General features: G+C 51.7%; 1 protein-coding gene across 4 annotated transcripts in view; it reads right to left on the bottom strand.

Moving 5' to 3' along the window:
• pbx1b (pre-B-cell leukemia homeobox 1b) overlaps nucleotides 1–17,048 on the bottom strand; it is an 80,587-nt gene that overhangs the window by 10,192 nt on the left and 53,347 nt on the right. For 2 of the 4 annotated variants that reach the window (XM_064330605.1, XM_064330607.1), the window contains exons 3-7: nucleotides 7,631–7,875; nucleotides 6,014–6,073; nucleotides 3,978–4,168; nucleotides 2,442–2,577; nucleotides 1,329–1,488 (exon numbers count right to left, since the gene is read on the bottom strand). In XM_064330605.1, the coding sequence (XP_064186675.1) occupies nucleotides 1,329–1,488; nucleotides 2,442–2,577; nucleotides 3,978–4,168; nucleotides 6,014–6,073; nucleotides 7,631–7,875 (792 nt within the window). The remainder of the gene's footprint in view (nucleotides 1–1,328; nucleotides 1,489–2,441; nucleotides 2,578–3,977; nucleotides 4,169–6,013; nucleotides 6,074–7,630; nucleotides 7,876–17,048) is intronic. The other 2 variants (XM_064330606.1, XM_064330608.1) reach the window with 1 other exon arrangement.

Genomic DNA, 17,048 nt, shown 5'->3' with positions numbered 1-17,048 from the left:
TCAGCGTTAGAGGAAAGGCTTTATTAGTGAAGAGTGAAGGATTCATTAGAGGCACATGAAAATACAAGAGACTTGTTACTCGGCGCGGGGCCCAGGTTAGCTAATCTTTGATCATAGTGTGTTTTTGATAAGACTACTGAGCCGTGAAAGCAACCGTATAACGAAGTCGGAGCACGACGCGTAGAGCGTAACGGGTTTGAGGCAGTTTTGATCGTAGCGTAAGAACTCCGCTTTTCATTTCACAGGATTCCGCTGGTTCGGTGTCGATTTCCGTGTGCGCTGTTAGAGTGGGAAACTGTGCAAACGCCAAAGCTAATTCATTTCAAGGTGGACTTGCCTGCTCAGCACACGGATGCCCGTACATGACCAGGCACACAAAGTTATCATTTATCGTACAGATAATTACTGAGATGTCAAAAAACACATGTATCAACGACTGTGAAGTTCATTCTGGTTCAGTCCTCTCTAGGCAGATATATACATGTTTTTCTTCTTCTGACGATGTAGCATAATATTGTACGAGCTGATTATTAAAGTGTTTCACATACACTGACTTTATTTGGGCGGCCGGCCCACATAGATTTGCCTTTGCCCAAATAGACTCTGTTCAGTGTTTTTCTGAATGTAGACATAATTGCCAACCGTCCTGTCAACAGTTTCTAGTTCACCGCAAAGCAAATGTGGTCCTCCCACCATCATTCCCCTCAAGAAGGTCAACTTAAACACAGAAACTACTGAAGACTGCCATGAGTGCTTCAGCATGGAGCTTTGACACGGTTGGGCAAGGACCTAGATCAGTGGTCTCCAACCCTGGTCCTGGAGAGCTACAGGGTCTGCTGGTTTTAGTTTTCACCTTAAAATCAGCACCCAATTGAGACCCAAGACACCAGGTGAGTTGAGTTAACTGTGTAATCAACTGCTCTAATTGATTCATGAAGTTCAGAGTCACTATGAAAACCAGCAGACCCTGTAGCTCTCCAGGACCAGGGTTGGAGACCACTGACCTAGATTAACCATTGTTTCTTAATTTCACATGTATTTTCCCTGAGCAGTATGCTCACCAAGAGCTGCTGTCTCTGTTGATTCGGTACAAGACTACATGTATACCACAGTGAATTTTTATGTTGTCGCCAGTGCAAACACCACCGCCCCCCCCCCACCAGCAGCTGGGTAATTCCTCACCAATGGCAATGTAAATCTCCCTGGCCATATTTAAAATATATGGCACTCACAACTATGAGTTTGAGTACATTCCCATTTCTCCAATGTATGGAAATACACAGATTTTAATATTATTGAGACCGGTCTGGTGTGGTCCTTAGACTCACCGGCAGAATTTGGGGTAGAGGGCGAGTTTGCTTGGCTTCCATGTGCAGACACGTTCGCAGCGCTGACTGCAGTTTTGGCAGCATACATGTTGGCCTCTTCTTGGAATTTTCCAATGTTTTTCTTGTACCGGATTCTCTTATTTCCAAACCAGTTGGATACCTGTAAACAAGAAAACATGTGAGCTAATTTGTTAGTGGTTTCCCAGATATCTTTAGTAATTTGATACAAAATGCTTTGCGCTCAGCTATCTGTGCAGCTTTTACACCCAAAATAGAAAAAAGAAAAATCAAAAAATCAAAAGTCAAGATATCCATTCTTAAAATTAAAGGTATCTCTAGTTAATTATCTGGTAGCAGCTAATGAATTAGATGGGTTGTGGTTTTGGATGAGAGAACAAAGTGATGCAACTGCAAAGGTTCCACCCATAAGAACACAGGGGTATGGTACGCCTACACCATATTCAACCTAACCTATCACCTAAAGTCAATGAGTGACATTTGATCAATAATTAAATTGAGCTCAGATGTCATACTTAGCTGATCATCCTAATATTTATAATGCATTTTCCCCCCATAAGACAGACTTTAGGGACTGAATGGAAATGCTATTGTGGATTTAGCATCATGACTCTGGAGTGGCGACATCATCAAGATGTCTCTGAGCTGAAGAACTGTGGAATTCAGGTAAGCAACCACGAATCACATTTCAGAACTAAAGCTAATACCCACTCCCACATGATGAGGGGATGTTATGAGGAAAACTCCCAAGATTAAACTGATAAACACCATCAAAATTAGATTAGAAAATGGTGTGACATGCATACTTTCCAGACCAGGAAGGAGGCACACTTTTTAAATGTCTCTCTAATAATATAACAATGGGGCCGATTTTAATAAATTCTTAATTGCTATTAATACTCAACATGTAATGAGCACTTAAAAATGATGATTCAGAAAGGTCAAATCTGAACTAAAACCGTTTGATTGCTCTGTTTGTGTGCTTTACTCGTTTCCTCATTGTGCTGGAAAACTTGTATCGTGTAAATAAACTAGAGCCCGTTAGCGCATGCTACACAATCAAGGCCTGGCGTGCTACATGACGTGAAGGCTTACCTGTGAAACAGTAATAGAGCACTTCTTGGCAAGCTCCTCTTTGGCCTCCTCGCTTGGGTACGGGTTGCTGAGGTGGGAGTAGAAGTACTCGTTGAGTATCTCCGTCGCTTGCTTGTTGAAGTTCCGTCTCTTTCGTCTGCGTGGGGAGGACGCGGGAAGACAGAGGAACACCCGTGAGGATCAGAGCAAAAAGAAATAAATAATAAAATAAAAAATGAACATCTTATGGGACCACTCTGTTAAAAACTAGAACCCAAACCTTGAAATGTCATGACGGCGAGCGGCCGTTTGAAATTTTGACGTCGGCATTTCGAGGACGAAGCGGTGCGGCGGCTGGTGTAATCCTGTTACACTGAGGCACCGTTACCCAGAATGCATGGCGCACATTCATAATCAAAAAGCCCAAACTCATTTTAATAGCGAAATACGAGGAGGAAAGCGGCATGGACGCCTGCAATAACTCAACGCCCCGCCCGTCTCCAACCGTCCGTTTGGGCCGGGCCGGGGGCGAAGCCACACCTAACGAGGGCTTTTTACATAGCCCTGGGGGGGGGAGGAGGAGACACTCCGCTGGCCCTCTCCATGGACCAGCGCGTGGCTGCAGAGCGTCTGTCCCCAGCCCCGAAAGGCAGAGCGCTTCAGAAATGCTAATTTGCGCGCGGCGTGGGTTTCCCCCCAGCCAGAGGATTAATCGGCTCGGCTGCGCGAGCCAGCGCTCGTCACGCAGGGGGAAACCGTTCCCCGGCATTCTGAAAACACAACAAAACAAAAAAAATCCTCCGCGGGAGAATGGGAAGGAAGAGCTGAAAGGAAGCGAGGCCCTCCTTCGAACGCGGCGTCCTCCAGACTAAGACTCCGAGCGAGATTTGCCCGCGCGTAAATTTATGCAAATCCAAAATGTGCGTCAATGGGAACGAGCGACTGCATTTTAAGAAGAGAAAGGTTTTGGCGAAGGCGGAACTGTTTGTGGACTGCAGACGTGGCGCAGGCGGGGTTTCCTGCAGCCAGCGGCAGCGCTAGGTGCTAGCCAGCAGGCCCCGTGTAACCCCGTACCATGAGTCTGTGTTTGGAAATTATGAACAGGCACACGCTGAGACGGACAGACAGACAGATGGACACACACGCGCAAACATACCCACACACACAGACAGAGTCACACACACAAACCCACACACAGACAGAGTCACATGCACAAACCCACACACAGACAGATACACATAAACACACACACACACACAAACATTGACACACAGACAGACACACAAACACACACACACACACACACACACACACACATACACAAACATTGACGCACAGACAGACACACAAACACACACACACACACACACACACACACACACACACATACATACAAACATAGACACACAGACAGATACACACACGCACACAGTCATAACGAAGCCACAGGAGGCTCACCCCCACCCCATTTCATTCTGACCGCCAGACGGACAGGCAGGGAGCTGGACCAATCGGAAAGGCAAAGGGCTGGACGGACAGACGGACGGACAGACTGACCTGGCGTCGAGGAAGCGGGAGCGCAGGATCATGACGGCCTCGCAGGTGCTCTGCTTGAGCTGCATCTGGATGGAGCTGAACTTGCGGTGGATGATGCCCACCATGCGCTCGATCTCCTTGGGCGAGATGGGCCGGGTTCGAGACTGCTCCCGCAGCAGGTTCATCACGTGGGTGGTGAACTCGTTGCACGCCTGCGAGACAGAAGCACAACCGCGTCACACATCGGGGGGGAGCCGCCGGTGGGGGGATGGGGGGGTGCGGGAGAAGGGTTTGGGATGTGGGGGGGGCGATTTGGGGGGGGGCGGTGGCGGTGGCGCAGACTGCCAGGCGCGCTAGAGAAATCCACGTGGGGCTTCCGCTGTGAAACGTTGAGCAGTATCTGGCTCGCGTTAGCGGGCCCATCTGTGGAATTAGCGGCGACGGCCCAGTCATAACAACGTGGAGGTGGCAGCCGCGAGCGCGGGTGCAGCTGGCAACGCTAATAAGATTAGTCGCTTCCAAACGCAGGCGAGCGACACAAACGCGAAAGTCGTCTGTTTGCGCGCGGGAAGGGAAACGGGTAGATAAATACGGGATTCGCGCGGCGGCGGCGGCGGCGCACCAATCGGACGAGCCGGCATTGAAATGCGGAGCGCGGGGTGCTTTTAGCCCGGCTCGACGTGGGCAGGTTTGAATTCCGCACGCTTATGAAGTGCGCTCCTCCTTGAACTCCGCGAAGCGCGCGCCGCACATAATAAAAACGTGCGGAAGGCGCCGCGCTGGAGCAGACGCGAGGAAGTGACAGGCTTTCATTCCTGACGAGTACGCCCATTCACGCTTTGAGACTCTCTCTCTCTCTCTCTCACTCACGCTCTCTCTCTCAGACACTCACTCTCTCTCTCCTGTTTCTTTCTCTCTCACACAGACTCTCTCTCTCTCACGCTCTCTCTCTCTCAGACACTCTCACTCTCTCTCCTGTTTCTTTCTCTCTCACACAGACTCTCTCTCTCTCACTCATGTTCTCTCTCTCTCACTCATACTTTTCTCTCTTTCTCTTTCACTTAGACCCTCTCTCTCTCTCTCAGACATTCTCTCTCTCTCTCCTGTTCTCGCTCTCTCTCTCTCACTCACTCATACTCTCTCTCTCTCAGACATTCTCTCTCTCTCTCTCTCTCTCACTCACTCATACTCTCTCTCTCTCTCCCTCAGAGTCACCAGATGCTTTGGGACAGGGACTCTGTCCTCTGTCAGAACGGAGGTTTCGCCGCGGTTTGGAATGCGGAGCTCGACAGCTGGGCGGCGAATATCGACGTGGCAGACGCGCGATGACACGTGCGCTTCGACGCGCGCGCGCTCCAAATCAGACAGGTACGCGTGACACGCACGCGCTCCAAATCAGACAGGTACGCGTGCACACATGCAAAGGCGTGTAATAAAAGCAAGAGGCGTGCAGACATTCTCCCCCCCCGTCTGTTGAGGAACCTGTATGACTGTGAAGGATGACTGTGAAGGATTTCTCATAACCGTTAGAATGAAGGAGCGAAGCAGGTGACACAACAGGAAAAGGCCACAGAGAGGACTTGCATGCACTACACCAGAGCCAATGCCACCTGCACCTGCAGCCTCAATGCCCTTCATTTCATATTAACAGGTAAAACCAATGATATTCAGAAATGTATACTATGACACAATGAATAAGTTACATTTTTTACAAATAAGCTAATTTATGAACCCTGTAAAATCCAGGATTTTTTTCCCGTTTTTTTTAACGTTTTAAAAAAAGAATGGCATTCGTATTGTCATTTTTAAGACACCAACACTGGTAATATGCTGGACACGTGCAAGGGTGCATGTTTTTATTTTGTCTCCTCATGCAACGCTACTGAACGTCACCAGAGCCTGGGTTGCCATCCAGTTCCCTGCCCATTTGCACTGAGCACTTGACAGGGGGGTAGTCGTTCCGTTAAAAAAACGACAGAGCAGGCATTTCTGTTTCGCCCGTCATGAGGGGCGCGCTTTTCTGAGTGTGTGGAGAACGAGTGCGCAGGGAGGAGTACCTGGTTTCCGCTGCCGCGACTCCCTGTGTAACTCTGACTGCCCCTCCATCCGGATACCATCTTAAATACAGTATATACAGTGTCAGCATGTGGCGCCGGCCGGGTCACGTGATCAGTCACGTGACCCTCCGCCTCATTTAAATAGCCCTTCTCCACTGACACGGCTGTGAGGGGGCGATAAGAGTCGATGGCAACCCTGCCTCCAGACAAATGCCATGTTACTCTTAAAACAGGATATCCAAAGTCAACAGTTAAGAGTTTGCTGTCGCTACTTTTATTTTTTTTATTTATTTTTTTTACACGCAGGGATTACCAGCCTGAATGCTAACAGTTCTCAGCCGTACACGCTAATTCATATTTCATGAGACAGGGCATGCATTCATGACAAAGCCACAGCATACAGCACAGTTAGTTTCAGCATGCGTTGGGTGGGAGGCACAGCACATATTTGGTGTGTAATCCAGTCATTTAAGGTTTGCTAATGAAGTGGCGGAGGATAAAAAAGCAAGAAAGATCTAAAGGGATTAAGTGCAGAGAGACAACGACGACGACAACGGTGGCGTTTCTTTAGACGCACGTCGTGAGGGGGGGGGTATGCGCTCTCCGGCGGGTGGGCGCACAGCGAAGCCGTAAACCCCACTCGCCGTCGCGGCGCGCGATTCGTTCCAAGCCGCCGTTCTGTCTCGGCGACGGGCCGCCGGACCTCGCTGTGATTGGCTGCGCTCGTAGCGAGGGCCAGCCAAAGGGAGCTCGTGAAACCTTACGGTCCCGAAGGTCAACGGGCCCACCCAAACACACGACCAGTTAAGAAAGCAATAAATAAAAACAAGCCTTCCCGTAGGCCGGCGCCCTTTCTCTGAGCTAACAATCCCAGTATCAGGTACAGATCACTCACATAAAGATCCAACAGCAAAATAGTAAATTATATTTTTCCATTAAAGGTAAATTTACTTACCTTTGATGGAAAAATATATCAGTAAATTAACTATCACGTAGGACGGAGCGTGGTTAGACTCAAGGCCTTCGACCGTGCTCCGTCCAGTGAGGATGAAGGGCACGCCAAGTGGCTCCAAACAATAATCATCCGAGCTCTTTCAAGACGACGTCCACCCCGAGCGCCGCATCTTTAATCTCCTTCCCCCCGCACAAACACGAAGGGGGGGGTGGGGGGGGGGACTGCCGCCGCACTTCAATGAAAGGTTAGCGTGCGATAATCTGACAGCTCGGGAGCAGATAAGAAAATGAATACGAGATAGAGCCTGAGAGAAGCGCGAGAGACAGCTCTCCGAGGCCCGCTACGCAAAGCAATGAGGACGGGCGGAGCAAAGATGCGTCCGCTCCACGCGGAGACGTGACTTCTAAAGAATCTTTTGAGACTTTTTAAAATCCGACCCAAAAAATTGGCATGCAAACACTGCACGGGCCCCTTCGGACAGGCGGAGTACTTTTTGGAATTTTGGGTCGCAAACGAGACGTGGGATTACGAAAGACATTTCTAAGTGGAGGAGTGACGGTAGACGAGGGCACGCGTGGGGATGTGATGTCATCAGGGACAGGGTTGTGGGGGTGGGGGGGGGGGGGGAGGCGGGGGTGGTGCGGTGGCCGTGGGACGCTTACCTGCTCGTACTTCTCCAGCTCGGTGTGGTAGATCTGCCGGATCTGGGAGAGCTTGGCCCGGTAGTCCGAGTGCTCGGCCGAGTTGTCGGCGCCGACCGCGCCTGAGGCGGCGGCTGCGGCGGCCGCCGCGGCGGACCCGCCCCCCTTCTCCGGCCCGGACACGCCCTCCGCCAGCAGCATGTTGTCCAGCCGCATCAGCTGGGCGTCCGGGGGCTCCTCCTCCTGGGCCCCGCGGATACTCAGCACTGCAAACGCACAGGGGTCGAAGGTCAGGAGGGGGTGAGGGGGAGGCGGCTACGCGCTCATCGATCACAGGCTGCTCAGAGACGCCAGGCACGTGTCGATGCTCCGACAACGTGCGCCTTCTCTTTTCTTTGCACACACTCCAGTTCTGCATCTAGATCATATCACGTTCTACCACAGGGTGGCATGCACTTACATGCATACATTGGCTTGCATAGCATTTGCGCTACTGGATTAGCCTGCATCCACTATGTTCCAATGCGTTCGCCGTATGTTATTTCAATAACCAGTTTGCTATTATTTGTACAAATAGAATTCGAACAAAGCTACTTTAACAGACCCGCAGGTTAATGATGGTGACAAAATGGTGATTCAAACAGGGAAACAGTGGGCAGATTGCAAAAATCTAGTTTTAGACAAAATGTGGCCACTGATATATTTCTGAATGACAGCTTCATGTTAAGATGAGTGACATCACACTTACTTCCCCTTCATCCAGGTTTACAAATTCTGTTCGCAGCTATATCGCTACAGGCCTGTTTCATTTAAGCTCAATTCCCTTTCATGAGCAAAATCTACCAATTTAGCTTCGAAAGCTGCACAAACTTTTTATTTTATGTGTTGCCATATCGAACTGCTCAAGCGGTGCAAATTTGTGACCAATCAGCACTGCGTACTGCAGCCACGGTATAGCCCTGTTTCCATAGAAACTCCCTCTGTCATGACAAGAGATGGTGCCCGTGGCACAGCGCAGCTCCGGAGACTAAGTCTGCTAATGCAAACTAAACTAATATGAACGCTAACACGATTAAATGAATAAACAATGAATGATTTGTAAGGCTTCTAATATCAGAAATTTGGAATGTTAGAATTGTAAAAAAAAAAAAAAAAAAAACCCAGACAGCATATGCGTGGGATACGGGACAAAAAAAGGTCAAAATGCAGAACGGTCATGAACTTGCCCAATCGCTGTGCAGGGTGATGAACTCCCAGAAGCGAGCAACTGCATCGCACGCTTCGTCCGCTCTGACCACGACCGCGCAACAGCACCGAGCAAAGAGTTCCGGGAGGAAAGTGTGAGGCGGCATTAACGAAAACGTTACAGGCCAGGGCGCGGGCGACCCCTCAACGAGTGACGACCGCGTTTCGGGGGAACGTTCCCTGCAAACGGAAGCACGGCGGCGTGTCGGTATGTAAAAAAGAACCCGGCGGTAATTTAACGCCGCTGCATAAGATACTCCTGGTGTACCGCCCTGGCCTCTCCACAGACACAATAAGAACGAAACGGGGAAACGAAAGAGAACTTATCTGAGGGGAATACGGAGACTCGTAAAGCACGGTTCAGTTTATTTTTATAAATCTTTGAACACCCTTGTCCAGCTCCGACCGGCGCTAATAATATCCCACCGACCTCACACGCGCGGGCCCCATTACTTCATATATCACCGCACCATTTATAGCTCATTTCTGTGCCATAAAACGCTGGGGCTACCATACTGCGGATCTGGCACCCGCGAGATAATGACATCGTACCTTCATCAATTTAAAACATCGTTTTAAAAGCACGTCATTATCGACGCCAGCCCCGGAGTTCCATTTCTGCTGCCGCTGGACACGTATCGGTACAAAAAAAAGAAAAGCACCGGTATTGTTAGAAAATAAAATGAAAAAAAAAATGGACTAAAACAAAAACCAGTATGCGGCCTCATAACTTTGCTCATAGTATGATTGTGACTTCACTGGCAGACATCCGCAGAGCCTTAAAACTTCCATACTTATCTTTACAGAGAAAACAAGAACGTAAATGAAAATGAAAAAAAAAGGCCAACCACAAGCATCTGATTTTAATGAGCTTAAAATGGCACAGCGTTTTGTGCATCACTGGTGTATGGAACATGCCTTCAAAAGAACAAAGGCTAATCAGATGAGTTTAACCTCAATTCTTCTGTCGCGGCTCCCATTTAAAAAAAAAAAAAAAAAAAGCCCCCAGAATGGAGCACGCATGAATTGCTGAATTATCATTACTGTCTGGACGTTTGCTCCTGCTTATCCCTCCCCGGAGCTGTGCGGTCTGAAGCGCGGACGGTTCCCTCGCCACGCACCGAGCCCGGCGCTCAGAGCCCACGGCCCTGTTTCACACGGGCGGCCCCGCCCCGGAAACCCCGCCGCCACTTACCCCCCCCGACCCCGGGCGCCTCCTCCGGGTTTTCGCCGAACGCCGGGTTTTTGCGCCCCGATTGGCCGGGGTCTGGAGCTGACATCACCGTGGTGGGGGTGGGGGGAGATGCGCTGCGTGGACGTCTGTCCCCATGGGGACAAGATTGAAAGAGTCCAGATGCACAGAATGCCATCTTACGGGGAAACGTTTGCAGGCAATGGATCCGTTATGGGCACAGTGCGTGTAACTGACTGCAGCTCGTAATGCACACGCTAGGTTACTACATTCCCCTGCTGCTACAGGATGTGGTCAGGGTGACGGACACGATGACAAGGAGGCCGCCCTGCTACGGTCTCTGCAAGGCTATCGGGGTTTTCCGTGACTGAGAAAGAGGCTTGTCACCGTGCAACACTGCCCCGCAGCCAAAACCCAGAGCAGAGTCGCCAGCACCTCGGCCGAGGTGAGCAGGAAACGGGTACCGTGCCATTTTATCTGCGCCCACTAGAGGGCTCCCTTTGTGTTCTCAGAGAAAAACAGGGACTTCTTTCATTTCAGAGGTCACGCGCCTGGTGCAAATCCAATTCGGCTCCGATGCTAACGGCGGCCGTGATAACAGTGACGGCACTGCACGCGCACACACATACACGCATGCACACACACGAACGCATGCACACGCACGCATGCGCGCATACACGCACACACATACACGCATGCACACACACGAGATGCAACGCACTGCAACACGCCACTACGCATGCACACACGAGCACACACGCACGCATGCACGCAACACACGCATGCACATGCACACAAGACATTTGCAAATGCCTACATACATGCATGCGCGCACACACATACACGTGCATACACGCACGCACACACACGCATGCATACGCACCCATGCACGCACACACGCGCGCATACACGCACATGCACACACAAGACATTTGCAAATGCCTACATACACGCATGCACACACACACACACACACACACACACACACACACACTTCTCTAGATACTTCTCTAATGCCTGGCCAATGGCCTTATTCAAAAAACTAATAGCCTATATTTTTCATCCGAGCCACGCTCAGTCCAATAACAAACGACGTCCGTGACAGTGACAAACAGCACGAAAGCGATTGTCCCCGGACTTTGAATATTTTTTGTATTTTTTTTTACTCGCTGCGGCTCGCGAGACGATCAAATTCAGATTACGAGTGGTCATAATTGCCTTCCCGTAATTAACGCTCGTTATCAGGTGTCCCGCCGTTCGGCTGGGTGTCAGTCCCGAGTCGGGGGGGGGGAGCGAGGGGAGACCACTTCATTAATGCGCAGACAACGGGAGCGCTTGGCACATTAACCCCAGGCTGCGGCCGGCCCGGGCCCCCGGACCTCGGTGGATCCTGGGGGGGGGGGGGTTCGGGGGGTTGGCTATGATGAGAACGAGGCCTGCTGTCGGGCCAGCGGGAGGGCGTCCGGACACTCTACCCCCCCTCCACCCCCCTACCCCGCTCCCGCTCCCCTCTCTCTTCGAGCAGAGTCGGAACGCGAACGTCGGGCCCGCCCGCGAGGGGTGGGGGTCAGGAGTTCAGGCCGCAGCGGCCAGGTCCCCCTCCCGGGACGGCGGGACCACGTAAACGTCCCGCTTCGTTAGCGCGTAGCCCTCCGCGCCGCTGACGAGGTACGGGGGAGCAGAAATAAAATCATGGCGCTCCCCCCCTCCCCCCCACCGCAGGGCCGTCCTTCTCTTCGCGGCCCCTCTCCCCTGCCCCCTCGCCCCCTCGCCCCCTCCGTCCGCGACCTCATCCCCCTTTTTCCGGGGGAACCTTCTTCCGGGACGGCGCGATATTCGGACACGCCGTCCCGGGGGCTCCCGTGATTTACAGAGACCCCCCCACCCACCCCCGCCCTCATTCCGCGGAGCCTTCGGCGCGGGCGTATAAAACATTTCTCCCGCGGTCGCCACCTCATAAACACCGCAGTCAACGGAGCGTGAAAATAAGTTCGCGGTTCCGCGCGTAAAATTAACAGTGAAGCAGCGGCGCCGCGTTTTTTTACAATTTTTTATCACCTGCGACTTTTTCTTTTCTTTTTTTTTTTCTTCTCCGAAAAAAAAAGGGGTCTGCCTTGAACCCTTGCTCCGGGAACGCGAGTAATTTACGCCGGCGAGCCCAGGTGCGCCGCGCTCCGCGATAAAAGCTTTTCTTTTTTTTTTTTAGCGCCTCACGGCGGCGCGGCTGACGTGGGCGCGGCTTCGACGCCGCGTTCGGGGTGAACGCTCCGGGCGGTCGCGGTAATTTTCCCGAAAGGGCCTCGGACGGCCTCGATGAGCGAAACCGTTAAAAAAAAATCCGCCTGCGTAGACACATTCACGAAAATCCAATCCCTCTCGTGAAATGTGATAAAATTAAATCAGAGAAAGAAAGAAGAAGAAAAAAAAAAACAGCATTGACTATTCTGGACACGGGATAAAAAAACAGGTGAACGGGAGGGAGGACGTTCTTTTCGCATTTCTGAGCGGTGACCACAGTAACAAATTGAAGCCTGCATCCCCCCCCCACCCCCCACTCCCCACCGCCCACCCCCCACAAGCCATCAAGTGTCTAGACTGTCACATGGAAATTGAACATAAAATCCCCTGGTTTCATGCAACAATTCAATTGTATCTGCCAGGTCCTGGTTTCACATTCTCCAGTGTTTATTTTACTTGGCCTAAGTACCTCCACCATCACTCTTTTAAAGAGAAGCGGTTCTGGCAAGAGCAGCGATCCACCACGATTCATTAATTGTAAGTGTGCTTGAGAGGGGGGAAAAAACACAAATTCCATTACACGCTATGCAAGGCCCTAAGTGTTTTTTTTTGGTGATTTGTAGTAGTAGACGGATCTACAGAGTCGGTAAGTGGATAAGTTCCCATGGAACGTTACAATATATAAAATAAAACCGGAGAAGGACGCTGACAAACTCGCTCGGTCAAACTTTTTGACTGTGATCGACTGCAAACGTAGCAAAATGGAGTCCAAGAGCAACGCTTCGGCTTTAGACAAAGAGAAAGAGAACCCGAACTCCGCCGTGCGGGTTAAAAAGAAAGAGAGAGCGGTGGACTGAAATTATTACTGACATTTAACCGAATGCTTCAACGGTGGTGTTAGACCAGCGCACAGTCTACAGCACTGAAATAGTGTTTACAGTGCACGGAGGGTGATTTATTTTTTATTATTATTTTTTTTTTAAAGAGGCATGCGCAACCCTTCACTGCCCACCGCCATACGCAGCCTCGGCTGCCTCAACGCCTCCTCGTCCGGAAGCCCCGGAAAGCGCCGGAACGAACCGGCGGGGAATCATTTCTGGGCAAACGGGAAGCTGTCACCGCTGAGGCGAAACCCCAAAAATCTCTATCGTCTCTCTCTCTCCGCTCTCTCCGACCCCCGGCCTTTCCAGCGCCTTCTTTCGAGAAACCGCGGAAGGTTCCGGCGCGTGCCGCCCCTTTTTTTCGTTGCGGCGCGTTCCGAACCCGAGCTCTGCCTCGCCGGGGTTCGTCCGGGCCTTTTTTAACGGAAAATCTGCCGATGGGGGGGCGGGGGGGGCGGGTGGGGACGCACCCAGAAACAACGCGGTAGAAAGGAGGCCGTTCGGACGCGCTGTCGTCCGTCACTGACAGCTGATCGTTACACGTCGAGTCTCGTAAGGTCGCTGCCGGTAAACAGCTGCTACACGTACGGCTTCCGCTCATAAGAACAGCCCACTCTCCTCAGTCTCCACTCAAATTTAAATGAGTCTCATCACAGATTCCGACACCGCTTGGATCAACGTTACATTGTGTTCTACCCCCTCAGTTTGACCACAGCATCGTTTCAAACGGTCTGGTATTGTCGGCCATCACCGTTACTACTAAATTACAGCAATTATAATATTTAAATTTCCACAGTGTCCTCATCTTAGTTTGATGGACAGGAATGCAATTGGCCGGCTGAGAAATCCAGTCACCCAATCGCCTTCTGTCTTAAACCCATGTGACCCGAAACCGACAGCAAAACGCGATTAACGTTGAGCGGCGAGCGAGACGTTCCCAGCAACCTTCAGTCCTCTCGGTCTGGTCCGGAAAGGAAATCAGACGAAGGCAAACGATGATTTATTTATTCTGCCTTTATCCTCCAGCGCACAATTAAAAGCATGAAATGGATTATCTTAAATAAATACAATTAATAAGGAGAGGAAGGGGAGGGGGGGGGGGGGGAGTTTCTGGCTTCCGTAAAATTCACTTGGCTGTGGGTCATAATTACGCTAACCATCGCAGACCGCTTTATTTTGATTGGGTAATGGCCAGCTAATTGATTTGTCCTAATGTTGCCAGCCTCAGGTCTGTTGAGCTTTCCCATCCGGAGAGCTGCTGAACTTACTTAGCCACCCGCGGACGAGCGCGGGGAGTGGCTCTGAGGGATAAACAATTATTCGCGAGCCGCTCCCCCCCCCGTCTACCCCCCCGTCTCCCCCCCCCCGCCCGAATTCTGAGAGCGAGACGCTCGTTGGGAAGTCTCTAATGGATGCCTTTTCCCATTTGGAAGCGTTTCAAAGATGACTCGTGGTTGGACGGGGCCTAATCTGCCTCCCCAGCCACTCGAGTGCGATTCCCACTTGGTAGCCGATTACCCAGCCTCTCATCCGGGCGCTCGGAAGCAGAGGACCCGGTTACGGTTACACGGCGCTGCCGCGGCAATGGTACCGACGGCGGAAAGAGGCGCCGCCCCCGTTGGCCGATGCTCCACCGAAGCTTGTCAGCCCCCCCCACTTCACTTAGGCAGTAAGAAGCCGGCCCGGTTATCGTCGTGCATTGTGTCGCTTTCTCTCCGGAATAGCACGCAGCGACCCAAACCGCGTAAGGATTCGAACCCGCCTCCCGACTCGACCGTCACCGCGCAGAGCTCGAGGCTAACCGCCCGACACCACCCGAGCGAAACTCTAAATAGAAACACAATCGTAGATTTGGGGATGAGGGGGTATGGGGGGGGGGGGGCTTCACATCACTTCATCCTTTCACCATCTGGCCTTTTCCGAATCAAATCAATATTTAATAAAAAACCAGGGCCGTCGGCTTTTGCGAGAGGCAGATATTTTCCTGTCCGGCCCTGTACCCGAGCATATTCATTTCGTTTCCGGGGAGGGGGGGGGGGGCTCAGGGAAACACCCGTTTTTAAGGTTAGGCCCCGAGAACGAAGCGGCGGGAGGATTTACGCAGCCCCGCTGAGCGGGCCGCTCTGGATCCGGGCCTCCCCGCGTCCACCGAGAGGCATTCCTCTTGTTTAACATTCGCTGTCGTCTGTGTTTTTCCATTAACCAGACGCTGAGTATGCGCCCAGCCGTAATGCAAGGCTACCCCTGGATGCTGAAATATTAATTGAACCGCTATAAACAGCGATAGAGATCATTTCACCTTAACCCTTGGTCCCTGGCACGGTTTAATTGAACAAGGACAAAAGACAAATCTCGCTCCTCTCTCTCCCTCTCTCTCTTCATGTATAATTGAACCATGTCCAAAAAGATTGGTGGTGGGGGGTTGTAGGGGAGGGGGGTGGACCTCAGAACACGGAGAATTAACAGTCTGCAGAATTAAATATTTAAATTACTTTAGGCCACCCAGCATGTTAATGGCCGATCGGTAAAAACAAGGGAACTCTTCCCCCGTTTTTTTTTTTTCTCACGATGCGGCAGAGCCCTCCCCCTCCGCACCGACGGTCGCGCCGCCGGGTCACTGGCCGTCGATAGACGAGCGTCCCCCGGTCCAATCTGGAGTTTACCGCGCCACGCAGAAACCGCACGGGGGTCGACGAAAACCAGGAGCTACGCGGGCGACCAATCGGACTCGGGACGCCGCCGGGCCGCAGCGGGGTCGGCCAATCGGTCGCGGGTTCCTTCGGCGCGGTCGAACGAGAGCGTGTTTAATTGATGATGCCGGGAGCGTTCCGTCACAATTAAGAAGACGGACGGTCGAACGGTCGAACGAGCGAACCGCCACCGGAGCTCCTCCGTCTCGGACGGCCGGACGGTCGACTGACACATCGCGGGGCGATCGAGCTCGACACGGGCCGGGGGAGGGGGAGGACAGGAGGGGAGAGAGGGAGGGGAGGGGGGGAGGAGGGCAAACAAAACCGATACAGGATGCCAGACGAGCCGATCCCATACGAAAAGAAACCTCTTGTCGATTGCATTCGCGCCATGTTTATTTATTGCCACGTTCTTTCAGAAAAAAAAGCGAAAACCCTTCTCTGGTCTTTCGACAGTTCCTTACGCGTGCACCTTTCAAGTGCTGTGCTGAGGGGGTAGAACTGCACAGTTTGATGCGCACAGTTAAAGCGGCGACTGACAGGGACGCACAGGGGAGCATGCTCTACTGCACCGCAGCGCAGCAGCAGTAGCAGCAGCAGCAGCAGCAGCAGCAGCAGCAACAGCAGCACGGGGAAGCGCTTAAAAACCTTTCTCATGCAGTTCCAGTTCCTGGGGCGAAAAGCACACAACACCAGACCACAAAACCACACGGGGAACGTTTAGCATTTTTGGGGGAGATTAGGGTAGGCCTTGCCAAGCTCTCCAACCTAACGGACACACGCCGTTTTGGTAGTCAGCAAGACGACTGGCGAAAATCGCAAGAAGCCTTCTAGAATGTTGTTTTGAAAAAAATACCGCTCTGCTCCTGATCAAAGCTGGCCTGAAATCCTGAAGGGCCGTTTTAAAAAATCCAGTCAAAATCTTCTCAGCGATATTATTTATCTCAGTTCTTATTTAAGCTGCGATTGGAAGAACAAAAAAACAAAAAAATAAAATGCCGAGATAAAGCAAAGCTTTTAGCCTAAATAATTAACCCTTTCTGGCTGGGCTGCGGTGGGCTTGTCTGGCAGAATTTATAGTGACGACGCGAGCGCTGTTTGTTTGCATTGGTGATTCAGTGGGAGCACTTCATTGTGGCTTTAGCAGTTAATAAATCACGGCGGCGGCTCCCCCGCGCTCGACGCGGGCGCGT

Source organism: Anguilla rostrata, chromosome 4 (assembly GCF_018555375.3).
Source record: "Anguilla rostrata isolate EN2019 chromosome 4, ASM1855537v3, whole genome shotgun sequence".
Lineage (NCBI taxonomy): Eukaryota > Metazoa > Chordata > Actinopteri > Anguilliformes > Anguillidae > Anguilla > Anguilla rostrata.
The sequence above is the reverse complement of the archived record's forward strand: the minus strand, read 5'-3'. Positions and strand labels throughout refer to the sequence as shown.